This window comes from Desmodus rotundus, chromosome 13 (genome assembly GCF_022682495.2).
Source record: "Desmodus rotundus isolate HL8 chromosome 13, HLdesRot8A.1, whole genome shotgun sequence".
NCBI classification, from domain to species: domain Eukaryota; kingdom Metazoa; phylum Chordata; class Mammalia; order Chiroptera; family Phyllostomidae; genus Desmodus; species Desmodus rotundus.
Window position 1 is genome coordinate 12,914,221 of NC_071399.1, and position 15,185 is coordinate 12,929,405.

The window sequence follows — 15,185 nt, forward strand, 5'->3', positions numbered from 1 at the left end:
TAGGAAGCAGGACCAGATGCTGTGGGAGCAGAGAGCAGAGAATGATTCATTCTGTCCAGCAAGACGTGCTACAGTGTTAGTGCTGGCCTAAGCGATGCAGAGAATTTCTTTAGGTCCATGGGTCTCCAACTTCCGCAGGCACCGAAATCACCTACAGGGCCTGTTTAAACAGCTTACTGGGCCTGACCCCCAGTGTTTGGGACTCAACAGGTGAGGGATTGCATGCCCAGAAACTCCTTCACAGCCCAGCCTTGGGATGCACGCCTCTAAGGAAGTGGAAATCACGGTAGATAATGGGAATAGAAAAACACAGTTTAGATTGAGATGGGAGACACAAGGGAAAGAAAAGGATGAATAAGCCCAAATCAAGTTAACTGCATCTTAAGTTTTGTCTGCTTTTAGGTAAATGAGACATTTAATGCCCTGGTACTTAATTTAAAATAACATTTGTAAAGGATCTACCCAGAACAGTGCCGGGTTGGTAATGGGAATTCTAGCATGATATAATAATAATATTTAATATAATAATAATATTTAATATAATAATAATATTTAATATAATAACAATAATGACTATTAACATTGTTATTGTATTTGAGTTTCTGCAGGTTGTTATAAGTGATATGCTAGATTACTTTGTGCTGTTCTGTTTCCATTTGAAGCAAGCATTGTGACTTGCCCTGATTTAAAAAGTTTTCTTTTTTTGCTTATTTTCCCCCAAGGAAATCCTGGACAGAAAGGCCAGAAGGGGGAAAAGGGGAGCAGAAGCATGGCATGTAAGTGTATAGTTTCTTGTTTTCTGTTGTGCGCGCCCCTTCGTGATAAATGAGCTCTGATGGTGGTGTCCGGGCTGGAGGCAAACGTTGAGAAGGCACTTCCGCACTGACCCCCCTACATTCTGTGGAAGTCAGCCCCGGTTTTCAGCAAGTATGTTTAATTGGAGTAAAACAGATCCAAATTATGTAACTCTTTGATTCTCATTTGTATTTTGTTTTTTGATGAGCACAATTTTCTAAAACCTCCACATAAAAAAAAAATTGTTCGATTTTCAAGCCAATTTCTATCTGGTGGAGGAAAATGGAGCTTATGAATAGAAACAATTACCGTCTCCTTGCCTATTAACGGAGCTTACCGGAATGTTCCGTATAGGAGTCTGGGCAATCTAAGAGCTCTGCCAGGCTAATTCTGAGATGGCTGGGGTTTTGTGCTTTGTTTTATTTTACTAAAAACTTGAAGAGTGCTCCTGTGTATCCAAGACCCTTAAAACTGCAACAGAACAGATTTCACAAAAGGGCTCTCTGCTGTGGGGAAGGTTAACCTCACATTGCAATGTCCAGAATCCATAATGGGCCTTAAAAACTGAATATTAAATGTGATGTCTTCAGAATGCCATGCCACAAGGCAATCGTTGTGTCCTGGTTGAATCTACACAGATAAAATGAAAGGATCACGAAAAGGAATACGGATTCCCTACTTGATTTCTCAGGATTCAAGTGATCCCCCCTCTACCCCCCGTATTCTCAATAGGAACTACATGTGATTACCCATGAAGGGTCTGCTGTAGACAGATTATGGCAAGCTAGGGGAGTTTTCCATTATAGTTATTGTTTAGAAATACAGTACTAATCTAGCAGTTTTCCATTATAGTTATTGTTTAGAAATACAGTACTAATTTCTCCACATTAACAAAAGCAATTATTTTATCTTAACACTGTATATGAGTGCCACCTTTAGACAACTTAGTGTCACCATTGCGAATGCCAGGCATTGAAGTATGGTCTAACCACATGACATTTCCCACATTTGTTGCAGTGTTCGCCTGTTTGCCCTTGAACTAAATAACACTGAGTATTGTGTGTCTCCTCAAGGTGCTTTAGTGTTACTCGGTGATTATTAGTGTTGTTATTATGTTAAGATAATAGAAACATTAGTATATCTTTTCTTCTCTGATTACCTTTGTCTACTGTCTACTTTTTCCCACTTCTTCCCCTTCTCCTTGTCACCCCATTTATTTTCAATTGTGTTCCTTGTATAACTCTCCCCTAGCTTCATGTTTTTTCTCTATCTTCATCTCTTTATCTTTGGTTCTTCTGTATCACTTCTTCTCCCTTTCCTGAGACTTCTTCTGAGCTACTTAACTTTGAGTCTGGCCCATCTTGGCAAATACAGGACTTCTTTATTTTGCAGTCTGTAAACTGAACACACCCAAGTCTTCTGTCTCCTGAGGTTATCAAATGCGGTGAACATTTTTTTTTCAGATGTGTTCAGAAATGTTTCCAATTACAGGAATTTTCATGGCTATTTGAAGCTTATGTGCATTCTTTCTTTGAGAAAGCACTAAGGTATTTCTGCGTATAAGTATATATAGCCTCCGGACTCCATGGAATACATATAACTCTATGTTTCAAAAAGAGCGAAAGGATTATATATACAAACATCTATACAGTATGCTTTGCCTTCTATTTATTTAAGTTAACATGCCAGTCACCTGCCCATGTCAGTAATACGGCTCTACCTTTGTTCCAGTGGCTCTCCGTTACCCCATTACACAGCGATACTGTAATTACCACAATATGTCATTCAATCCACTAGTCCTGAACACTAGGAAAGTTTTGCTTGCTTTGATTTGGCTTTAATAAGCAATGTTACATTCAGCATTCTTATCCATAATCTTGTGGGAATATTTTTAATAGAGAATTTTCTAGAAGTATAATCAATAATTCAAAAATGACATGCATTTTACAATTTGAGGGATACTTGCAAATGGCTCCTAAAAAATTGTATCAATTGATTCTCTATGGAAGTGCCTGACTCCCCGCATCTTTAATTAATTCTGGTATATAAATGTTTATATTGAATTATTTTAATAGACATTCTTTTATATAAATTCTCAGGCTTAATTTAAATATAATACAAGTAACAGTTGATTTCCTCTTTTATGTACACATCAGGACCGGTGCCACTCCCTGATCCTATTAGGGCAGGGCCCTTTTAAGATCAGGTGGGTTGGGTGGGACACCCTCTGCTACCATCTCATTAAAAGGCCCTTCACCTCTGGACAAGTCATCAGCACAGCTGACTCCATGAACCCTTTGTGGCTCCTCCAAAAGACCTTGGCTCCTGTGTGGTGCCCGGCTTCTGCATGGCTTCCTCTCCTAGGCCTGGGTGCTGTTTTGGCCTCTGTTCTCCTGCTCATACCTCTCCCCACTCCAGTCTCCCACCAACGCTACCATCCGCTAACACCTCCAACTGGGACGCCTCCCATTGCACGGGCTGGCATGTTGTTCCAGCCAGCCCTTAGAGCCAGGCCAGACTCCTCCGCCACCCGCTCATCCAGTGCTCGCTGAACCGATTCAACCCATTGGGTTATATTCTTAATATCCAAAAATACTCTTCTCATCCAGTGATAGGGATAACATAAAAGAAAAGCCATCCATCCATTCATCCATTCATTCATTCAACATAGATTCATCCTGTATCCCCTGGAGCTGGACTTTACAACTAATAAGACAGCCATTGTGTCTGGCCTTAGAGAGCCAGTTGTATTATGTAAAACTATATTGGAGAAAGAATAGGGCTCTATAGATGTTTAGTGGAGATCACAATTTTTAAATTCCTTAGAATATTAAAAGGTTAAATTGATTTGATTAGTTTACCTTCTTGTCTTCTTTGTCCCTAAATTACAGCATTTTTTTTCAAGTTTTATAGTGAGGTAAAGTGGAACTTGAATAGCTCATTCAATACATTGGTGTCAAAAACAAAACTTTTCTTAAATTGCCTGGCTATCTCAAGCAAGAATTTTTGATCATGAAAAAATAATACTGATGATTTTTTATTCTGAAAAACTCTTTGTATTTTGTACTACAAATAATCCACCATAGATCCTGGAGAAAAATAAATATTTCAGTAGAACTGGAGATATTTTATGAGGGTGAAGAAAGTGGCAGACCAAAAAAAAAAAAAAGAATAGGAAATATGTGAGGTTTTATCTTTTTTTTTTTTTAATATTCTCTATTAACAGATCACATTTTCACAACTCCTCCTTCTGTCAAGGTTTAACACAGAGTCCCAGGTCTAGTAGAATTCTAAGTAGTGCGCCTGTTTGTGTCTCTCCACTTCCATTCCCTTCCCTGTGAAATGGACATTCAACACCCACCTCACAGGGTTGTTGTGAGGATCACATGAGATGCTGTGTGTAAAGATGCTCTATAAGATCATAAACTGCTTTAAACATGTAAGTTATGGCTCATAGTATTCTCTCTAAACTGGAACTGCTCTTTCTTGTTGCTCTAACACAGACATTTCAAAGCTGTAATTGGAAGGAGTGAAAGCAGAGTGCCAATTTAAGAAGCCAAATGAATGTCATAGACAAAAAGAGATGTTCTAGGATATAAGCAATAAGATTTTACATTGATAGAACAATACAAGTGTGTTCAGATCACAAATCAAGGAGTCTGAGCCAAGCCGAAGAGCATAAATTATAAATAAAAACAGCAACTAAAGAGAGTGCATGCCAGAGGCCAGAAGCTGTCCACAGAGGTCAGAAAAAATGTCAGGCTCATAAAACAAGAGCCCAGGTGCTGAAAGACGAAGCATGACCCCAAGACACTGCTGATGAGAAAGCTGCAGCAGCGCTGAGATAAATTCGAGTTGTCAGTGGTATTCTGGGTCCGTGCGTGACTGCATGACACCCAAGTCTCCAGAAAGAAAAAGGAAGGTGTGGGGAAGAATCAGCCAGTTGCCAGCATTCCCAGATATTAGCAAACTGGCAACGCTGACTGTCCAGTTAATGGAAAGGTCTGGAGACTCACTGGATCTCTTTGTTCATGGTGTATTTGGATGAGACTTGCTACCCAACTTCCTATCCAGCTTGCAGGCAAAGCTTGACCCCCTTTCACTGGCCAACAGGCTTTGGTCCATGTTAGCCACAGAATGGCTCACATCCCAGAGATCCTGGGAGATGGTTCCAGGGGTTCTATGCACAAGTTATCGGAACCCCCAGACTACAAACAGATTCTTAAGTATGTGAAATAGCAAGCTTTACTTTCCAAATTAGGGGAAAAGGGCTTCCCTTCTTAGACAAAAATAGATGCTGAAAGCCCAGTTTAAATGTACAAATTATACCAACTTTAATCATGCATAATGAAAAGAAAGCAAGTCTTAGCCAAGCTTTCATGCCAGTCACATGGTTTGTCTTCTGTGTTCTCGGCCTAACTTGTAAGGGTAAGTGTTTCATTCAAGCAAAAGAATTCCCGCCATACAATTACACACTGTATGAGTCTGTGTTGTGAACATATGTGTTACTAATGTGTGGATTGTTGGTATGTTTTACTGTACTTTTCTCAAGCCCATGGTACTATAACTAGGATATGACTTTAGAGTATCTTATCTTGAAACTCAGTGATGCAAACAATCAATTTGTCATTCACTTGATGTCTACTGAGGACCCAGCTAAATCATAAATGAATTTTGGTCTTTCCCAAACCATTCAATTGACTGATGCAAAGCCTTCTCCTCCAATCACTACATAATTATAATAATGAACATTTAGAGAACATTTGCTGTGCACCAGGGGCTTTTGATGCATTATCTAGTTTCACCTCCAGAAGAGTCTTTGAGGTAAGTTCGATTGAAATTCTCATTTTATAGATTAGGAACTGAAGCCTACTTACTGCTAGCAAGTGGAAGACCAGAAACTCAGAGCCAAGTATATCAAGTTCCAAAGCTGCTCTTTGTAACGAGGACTCCATTCAACAGTCCCACATTGGTTCTGTGTATTTTTTGTATAAAGCCACAAATATATACGGGGTATGGGGAGAGAAAGAAGGACAAGGGACAGATTTGTCATGAACAATTTGGTTTTCTAACATGGACTTAAAAATTTGAAGACCCGAAGGAAATAAAAATTCATACAGCATGACTCCCATTAGGCCAAATTCCAAAAAGCATTGTCAGTTAATCTTTATTTGTCTATGTTTCTGCCTTCATATACCCCCTGTCTATTGCCTCCAGTCTCTCCCCCCATGAATATTATTGAGAAATATAGTCTCCCTGTACTGCGCACAAGGCTTCCGTTATCAGTAATGAGAGTTACTTACGCGCAGGGGAAGGAGCTACCTGTCACTATGCTGTCTTTGTTTCAGTAACTGGCTCACGTTCAACATTTCTCAGTACAGTTTGGCTGTGTGGATGTCCACACTGCGCTGTGCCTCTTTTTTACTTCCTCACTTTCTCAGTAGCACCAGCCAGCAGGTAGCACAGCAGAGTGTGCTTGTGCTGTGTGGGCTCCTAGCAAGTCAGCTGAGTGCTCCTCATTCTGGACAGCTAGGTCATGTTTAAAGCGTTATATAAATAAGCCCACTAATTGTTGCTAAAAACCCACTGTGTCCCATGAACACAATAGATGGGTTCCCTCATGGTGTGTATGACAGAGATGTCTTGTACATGGCAACAGAGATTGATCAGTAATGGGCCCGGCAGTCAGCGCCCGTCCAGTTCAGTCCTGGTCCCAGCTGCCTCTCACCGCGCGGTTCCCACCAGGGCCACTGCGAAGGATCTCGTAGGTCCTTAAATGCTTTTGCAATTTTTAGATAAGAGTCTTCTAACCCTTTAAAGTAGGTGTTTCAGTGACAAAGTGATTATTTTTGTTAAAGAGAGGTTTCTAACATGTTCAGATGACCACACAGCAGGTGTGGTTGCTTAATTCTCATTTACAAGTTAAAGGATAAGCTTACATTTTCAAGTTGATACCCATTGAGGTACTCTAGTTCTCAATTCATTTGAAAATAATCAAAACAAACTGAAAAAAAAAGAAATAAAAAGGGAAGTATATTAGTCTGCTAGGGTTGCCAAAACAGAATAACACAGACCGGATGCGTTACAGTACCGAAATTTATTTTCTAACAGTTCCAGAGGCTGGAAGTTCGGTGTCAGAGTGTTGTCAGGACACCGGTTCTATCTGATTAGGACTCCACCTTCTGACCTCATTTAACACGAATATCTCTTTAGAGGCTATATAAATACAGCCACATTGTGGGGTAGGACTTCTAAATAGGAATTTGGGGAGTACCCTTATCTCAGTGTTGGCGGGCAGTCTCAAGTCTCAGCCTCAGCAGTCCAAGGCTAAGATCCTGCCTCAGTTGTCTCTGCCTGTCTCCCTGTCCTTTTGTTCTCAGAGAGGGCCCAGATTGTACCAGAAATAAATTCAAGACATTCTGGTGATTTTATAGTTATGAGAACAAATTCAGTTTTATTTGTTTCTTGCTAATGTTGTGTTTTCACATTTCAGTGTTGTTCTTTTATGCTATGGTGTTTTATAAAATAAAAATTGCCAGAATAATGCAGTTTAAGTAGGCAGTAGCTAATGATGATGAAATTAATGGCGAACGGAATCACCTCTAATGTTCTTTGTCCAATAGTCCAATCTATGTATTTGTAAGAATTTTTAAAAGCAGAAAGTAATGGCAATTAGCTTATTGAAGAAATAGAATCTATTGGTTCACATAATTAAGAATTCCAGAGCTATATTTGTTTCAGGCATGATGGGATCCAGGAGCTCATTTGGACTTGGTCTCTGTCTCTTGTCTCTCTTTCTCTTTACGCGTTATATTCATTGTCCAGTAAGCTCTTGCTATGCTTCATTATTTATAAATCTAGCCTTCTCTGAGAAATGATGCCTCCTTCTCTCCTTCAAAAGAACTCCTGTTGTCTCTGCTTGGACCCTGAGTTTTCCTTTGACTAATAACTTCAGTGTCTAGAGTGGGTCACACTCGTCCCACCAGATCAGGTAGATACCAAGTGATAGGTTAGACGGGACCACCCCTTCTGAATCTCAGCGTGCAGGCAAAAAAAGGGCCCCCCAAAAGTGGATTAACCTCCTTGTGTTGTCCAGTAATATCTAGTAATACTCTTGCTAATTGCTATTGACAGCAATGTATTAGGTCAATTTTTCCATAATGTGAAAGAGTTAGAGACCTAAGTAACCATACCATATTCTGTATTGGTCTAGCTGCTGTTCCCAGGCCATGAAGATCATCTAAATGACCTCCAAGGCTTTTACCCTGTGCAGATGGCTGCAATTCACATACAGAAATTCTGATTTCAAAGGTTTGGGTTGTGGTCAGATATATGTAAACTCCAGAAGCTCTCCTTGGGATTCTGGAGCCCAAAGCAGTTGAGAAACTTTTATAAATATATGAGTATTTTGTGCTGCCATCACCCATCCCAATAATTAGTCCAGAAATCTAAATTTTTAAGAAATAATAATATTAATGATAACTATAAAGCCTATAATATATAGAGTGACCCTCTGTGCCAGGCAGTTAGGATACCTCCTTCACTTAAACTTCACAGGAAGCTATCACTTTGCTGTTTTTCCCATGAGGATTTAGACAGTTACGTAACCTGTGCAAAGTCACATAGCTATTATATTTGTGGTGAGTCTGCAGTTTGAGTCTTGGTTTTTCTAATTTAAATTCTATTACTAGGTACAACATTATATTTTACCTTAACCTGACTTTTGCTCCCAAACCTCATCAAAGTACATTTGTGAACTATAGCAATTTGCACAAAAGTCCTGGAAGAAAATTACAAAACACGTCATAAAAATGAAATCGCCCCTGTTATGTTTATTTTATAAATGCATAATGAAGTCACATAGAGGCTAGGTCACTTACCAGTGACCCAACAGCTTATAAACAGGGACATGAAGACTTCTGTGAGGTCCAGCCGAGGACTACACTTTCAGAAATCAGAAAGAATAACAATTTATGCTTTTTTATGATGTGAGTTTTCTAAATTAACTTTGTTTTGTATATTAATGGATGACTCGATTGTTTTTTTATGCCCTAGGGTTATAAGTGAAAAGCAAAATGTTAAATACCCTGTGAATAGGTAAATAGAACTTTCCTTTATATTTTTTTAAATAGTCTCTTAAGTAACTCAAGAAACTAAGACTCACTTAGGAATAAAATATTAAATAATAATAAGAGTGCTCTAAATGATGACATCCCAATAAATGAACACGGGCCCTTGAAGAAAGCGATACACTTTTTGAAATGCAGACCTTTTAATTTAACTGGCAGTTTTGAAAATCCAGTGGTGGAGCAGCTTTGTAGTCCATGGCACGCCGAAGAGAACTCTGTGCCCTGCTTTTCTTGTCTCACTCCATTTTTCAGTTTGTCTGTTTTTCACACGTGAGCTTATTCTTACGCATCACATGCCTGTGAGGGCCTACACAACTAGAGGGGTAGTCTCCTTAAACACCAAGTTCTTCTTTCGTCTTAAATATTTACCACTTTTTAGCAATTTTAAAGTCCTATCTGATGATCCAATTCAAAATCTGACCAATGAATATTGAACATAATAGCCCTCTGCTATTTTTAAACTTTCATACAGTGAAGTAATGTACTCTTACTCATGATTAAGTTACATTTACTCTGTGTCATCTGAATTTGGAACAGTTTAATTTGAAGCAACAAATTCTCAATCTTTATTTTAATTATTCAGCAGCTGGACTGTGGGTGTTCAGTATAATCATGGTTGACTTTTCTAACTAAAATTCCCAGTGTTGCCAAAATATCTACTCTCCAGCTAGTCTGCAGTTCTCACATCGTGAGGGTCACTTTGTTCTTTAATAGTGAAATAAAATTGTTTGAGTACCAACCTCATGCTCTAAGCCAATTCCAGGGATTCCTGTCTAAAACAGTCTGATGAAAGTATAGAAAAATTATATTCCTCCATGTCTCCTCATTCAAATCCCTGCTACTTTTGTGATACAGGGTTTAATAGTGTTTTTAAAAATTCATGTCCATAAGTTCTTTTGAATTGGTGATTTGGGATTCTTAGGGTATATTCCCATTTGTGGAATTGCTGGTTCAAAAGGCAGTTCCATTTTTAGTTTTTTGAGGAAATCCCATTTTCATAGCAGGACTATATACAATGGCCAAGTGCTGGAAACAGCCTAAGTGCCCATCAGTAAATGAGTGAATCCAAAAACTCTTGTACATTTACCCAATGGAATACTATGCAGCAGAAAGAAAGGAGATCCTACTTTTTGCAACGGCATGGATGGGACTAGAGATTATGCTGAGTAAAATAAGCCAGTTGGTGAAAGACAAATACTATATAATCTCACCTATAAGAGGGCTCTGACAAACAAAATAAAGTAACTAACAAAATAGAACCACAGGTGTGGAAACATGGAACAGACTGACTGTGACCAGAGGAGAGGGGGGAAGGGAATAATGATGGAAAGAAGGGGAAGGGTCTAGTCAAAGAACATGTATGAATGACCCGTGGACATGAACAACAGTGTAGAAATTGACTGTGGGAGTGAGGGTGGAATGGGTGGAGGAGGGCAAGGGGGGAAAACTGGGACAACTGTAATAGACAAATAACAATAAAAAATAATTTAAAAAATTTGTGTCCACCTAAAACCTCAGGATGTGACCTTATTTGGAAGTAGGGCCTTTGCAGGTGCAATTAAACTAAGACGAACTCATATTGGGTTCAGCTGGGCCCTAAATCTAATGACTGACACTGTTACAAGAAGAGCGCATATGGAGACAGTGAAGGTCATGTGAAGACAGAGACAGAGATCGGAGTGAGGCAATTACAAGCCAAGAAGCCACTACAAGCCAGGAACAGGCAAGGAAGGATTTCACCGGAGCCTTCAAAAGGACTGTCACTCTGCTGACAGCTTGACTTCAGCCTTCTGACCTCTAGTGTTTGAGAGAACATGTGAGGTCTGTCCAGGAGGTATCCAGCCATGCAATAGGAAAAGTAAAGTGATCTACTGAAGAAGATACAAGAAACATTGTTCATAGGACAATGATGTCTCAGTCCCCTTCAAAGTAGGCACCTTGGGACCTCACACAGTTCTCCCAGTCACCATGAGTTGCCCTGTTGTATTTTCCTGAATCTCACTATCAGCCTGAAATCTCTTCCCTTTCAAAGATGATTTTAGTTTTGGGAAAAGCCGGAGGTCACAGGGCACCAAATCTGGGCTGTAGTGGTACTGAGTCACCTGAGTGATTTGATGTTTCGCCAAAAAACTCCACATGAGACGTGATGCATGAGCAGGAGCATTGTTGTGATGAAGCTGCCAATCACCAGTTGCCCAGAGCTGTGGCCTTCTGAATCACTTGAATAGTTTCACTGGAGGAATGTTCAAGCCTAACGCAAAATTCGATACGGAGTTTTTGGTCTACGCGCTCAGTCATTTTGAATGGGACCACGGCCACGTACTACACTCACTCTACAGTGTCTGCCGCCCCCACTGACTGTACAGTGAAGTCGTCATTGTTCACACACATGTGTTCCAGTTCACTGTCCTTGGCTGCCAGGTTACATCAATGTCGTGTGAACCATTCTTGTTATGTTAAAAATGGCTGGACTTTTTCCATTCGAAGGCACACAATTGTGAGCATTTGTTACTATAGTCCTAGTTTCTCCTTTTTATTCTGTCTTTGGATTTCCGGAATATGTGTCTCTCTTGACATCCAGATAACAGATTCAAAATTGGTTACACTTTTTTTTTCAGACAAATGTAATTTGTTTCCCCAAACATCTGATATCTGGGTTTTAGCTCTCATAGCTAAATACCTCATTAAGATAATTATCTTAAATAAAAAAAACAGTCCCCTTCCTAGAGGAATTTTGTCATATTGCAAGGACTTCCAGGTCAGCCTAAAACCATTTTTAAAAAGTTTGTTAGTTACATTTGGAACTCAAATATAATAATTACCATTGTAATATATTTAAATCCAAATTTAAATAAATGGTATAAAAACTGACCATGAGGTTAAGAATATCATAACTGAAAGTGAATTACACTCCTCAAATCTTTTTTAACCTCAGTTCTTCACCCAAGCAGCAGTGATAAGACACATGCAAATAAGCCGCAGAGTTCACATGCTTCCCAACTTCTCTTTCCAAATTACAATGCTGTGTGTCTGCTGCAGGTTTGCAGATTCACAGTATCTGTTTCTAACTTGTAAGGAAAGACCTATATGAAGCACTTTTATAATTTATTTAGGGCTTCTGCGTGGCTCCATCAACATCTCTGTGAATCTGTTGTCTTCTTTAAATAAAATATATTTCACATGTATAGGAAAGAAGGAAGACCATTTATAACAAATAGCTAATACGTAGTTATGTACAAACCACCTGGATGTTTTAAATGCTGAGATTTTACCATACAAACTGCATGTGTTTGTTTTTAAAGATATATAATTTTAACCAATACAGTTGAAACTCTATTTAGTCTGCCTCCCCTGCTTTTACAAGATAAAACATGATCTTGGAGTTTATGTGTTTCTTTCCGTTCAGTTTTTTATACATTTACTACAAATGCACGTATGCATAAACAATGGATGGTATTGTATTGTATGTTTTATTACAAAAATAAAACTCTCATTTTGACCTTGTTCTTTCTCCTCAATTTTATGAATTTCAGTTTGGAGTCTCAGACATGTTACAACAGTAAGGATATTAGTGAATATCCAGCCACTACTTGTTTTATTAAGTTAATGTTAGTTTTAAGAAATTATAATTATATAAAATTAAAAAATATATATTCAATTTCTATTCCATATACAGAATTATTGTCAATGTGCTTAGATACTTCCTTCCAGTCTTTTTATATATATCAGTTTTTTTGCATAGTTAATATTGGGGTAGTCATTTAATATTATATTATCATCTTTTCCCAAATTCCTACATGATCCTTTTGACAGTTATGTTTAATGCCTCTAACACTATCCATCTAATGTATAACCGTCCCTCTATTCTGAGATATTTAATATATTTTTGTTTTGTAACCTTCTTTAAATAAGACTGTAATAAATGAAATAAAAATAACCTCTGAACTTGTTAATTTTTATTCTATTTGGTGTTATTTCCTCAGATTAAATTGCAAAATCTTTTGCAAAATATCTGCCCTACTACATATTTTTATTTGGTATCTTAAGGTCAGAGAAATATGAACTTACTATTAGTATGATAAATACTTATATATGGACTTCTAAAAATATATAGAAATTATCATATTACATTCTTCCCTCCGGAACTAGGAAGTAAGAATAGTAAGATTGCCTTTAAAAAGTGAAATGACAGTGAATCAAGCAGAGATAATGTCAAGTCACCCAACCTGATGGAATGTGTGAACATATATAAAGAAAAATGTGTGAACCGAAGAGCTTGCTGTCCAGTCCCAGAGGCAAAATCTCACTGTTATGTCTCATTGTAAATTAATAAATTAATTAAACGAATAATTCACTTATTGTGATTTGACTTCCTATAAAGATTGCCCACAGGGAGAAAATGGCCTTGTCAAGCAGATACAAATATTCCCCTTTTTGAGGCAATTACATTTCTCCTTGCAAATTGAATTGACATTTAGTCCCAAGATTCTGTTTAGCATTAGTCTGCCACTAAGAGATAAATCCTCTAAACCTAAAAATCAGGTTTTGGAATATGTTAGGCATTTGATCACACTTCCCCACCAGGCCCTTCCTGCCTTGAGGGGGGCAGGGTGCTTCCAGTAGACAGCTATGTCATTTTTTCCCATAATAAAATTCATGTTTAATTCCGTAAAATCAATCTTTTCCTTCACGGCTTCTCTTATTGCTTCTACATATAGAAACGATATTCCCTCTAGAGACTTGTAAAACACTCAATTTTATTAGTTCTATTGTTTGGTATTTTAAGCATTTACCAATTTAATTCATTCAGTAGGTTGTATATCAAGAAGAGCTCACCATTCATTCATTCATTCATTCATATTATAGCTTTTTACCAAGTGACTACTAATGAAAATCTACATTTTTGTCAGGTGCTAAGAAGAGAACTGTAAAAATCTCAGTCTAGAGGAAAGAAACCAGTTTGCATAAACTGGTGCTTTGGTAAGCCAGCAGTGCTGTGGAAGTTGGAAGTGAGAAACCCATCTAAACCCTGGGGAGCAGGGCTGCGGTTAGAGAAATGGGAGATGTGAGTGTGGGAGGGGAAGGTGCAGGGGAGGTTGGGAGTCGGGATTAACGGAGCATTCCGGCAAGGGACCACAGCCCCAGAAATTAAAGAGAGCAAGGCTTATCTGGGCAATGTGAATAATTATAAAATAAAAAAGAGCAGGAGTGTAGGGGCTGAGAGGTTCTCAGAGGGTTGGACAGGAGAAGAAAGCAGTGATGGATCAGGACTTTATTTATTCCAGGGGTCACTTGGCAGGAGAATCCCTACTGAAATCCTAGACTATTGTGTCTTAAACTGTGACAGGGGTTGGCAAGCTTTTTCTATCAAGGGTCAGATAGCAAATATGCTGGAAGGTCTCTGTCACAGCTATTCAACTCTGCTGCTTTCACATGAAAAGAGTCCTAGACAATATTCAAACAAATGGATGTGGCTGCATTCCAGTAAAGCTTTATTTATATAACCACCAGCAGACTGGTATTGGCCCATGGCCCATAATTGACTCATCACTATTACAGAAGAGTTTCTGCAGAATAGCAGATAATCATGTTTGGAAATAACAGAGGTCAAATAAACTCACATCTGAAACCACAGGGTAGGTTTTTGTCTATTTGCAGGAGCTTTTATCCTGGTTCACTTAGAACTCTTCTTTCAGAAGAATAAGCATTAAACAGGGAATCAGTAAAAAAAATTAATGAATAAGGTGATTAATAACACAGATAATATATTCATCCCAATGCTTTCATCAGAAAATGAAAACCTCAAAATTTTTAAAACTTGTAGAAATAAATCCTTTATATTTGTATAAAGCATTTGTATACTATTTTAAAGAATGCATTATTTCTGCTAACTTTCCTAATAACCTTAATATACATGAAGCTTGAAGACAGGATATATATTTTATTCAAATTATTCCAGGAACCCAGGAAAATACCTGGTACAGAAGAAGTTGTGTTAAGATACATTTTACAGAGAGCAAATATCATTTTTTCTATTAAACAGTTTAAAAGTTTGGTCTCAGGTTAAATGTTTTAATAAGGTCACATAAACAATATCAAGGCAGAACTAAAATCCAGATTATCTGAGTCCTGGATTTTTAATTTCATTTATACTCAACAATCACATATGTGAAAACGATCACAGGGCTAAACATATAGCATAATTAATGTTGCATGAACATACAAAGATTAGTAAAATGTCTTTTATGGAATGAACGTATT

General features: G+C 38.1%; 1 protein-coding gene across 2 annotated transcripts in view; it reads left to right on the forward strand.

The window, feature by feature from the left end:
- The window catches only part of MSR1 (macrophage scavenger receptor 1), a 66,304-nt gene that overhangs the window by 36,863 nt on the left and 14,256 nt on the right, over positions 1-15,185 (forward strand). Inside the window, exons 8-9 of one of the 2 annotated variants that reach the window (XM_053916720.1) lie at positions 723-776; positions 2,952-4,238. In XM_053916720.1, the coding sequence (XP_053772695.1) occupies positions 723-776; positions 2,952-2,953 (56 nt within the window). In that variant the 3' untranslated portion in view covers positions 2,954-4,238. Of the gene's footprint in view, positions 1-722; positions 777-2,951; positions 4,239-15,185 lie in introns of those variants that run through there. The other variant, XM_024562724.3, reaches the window with a different exon arrangement.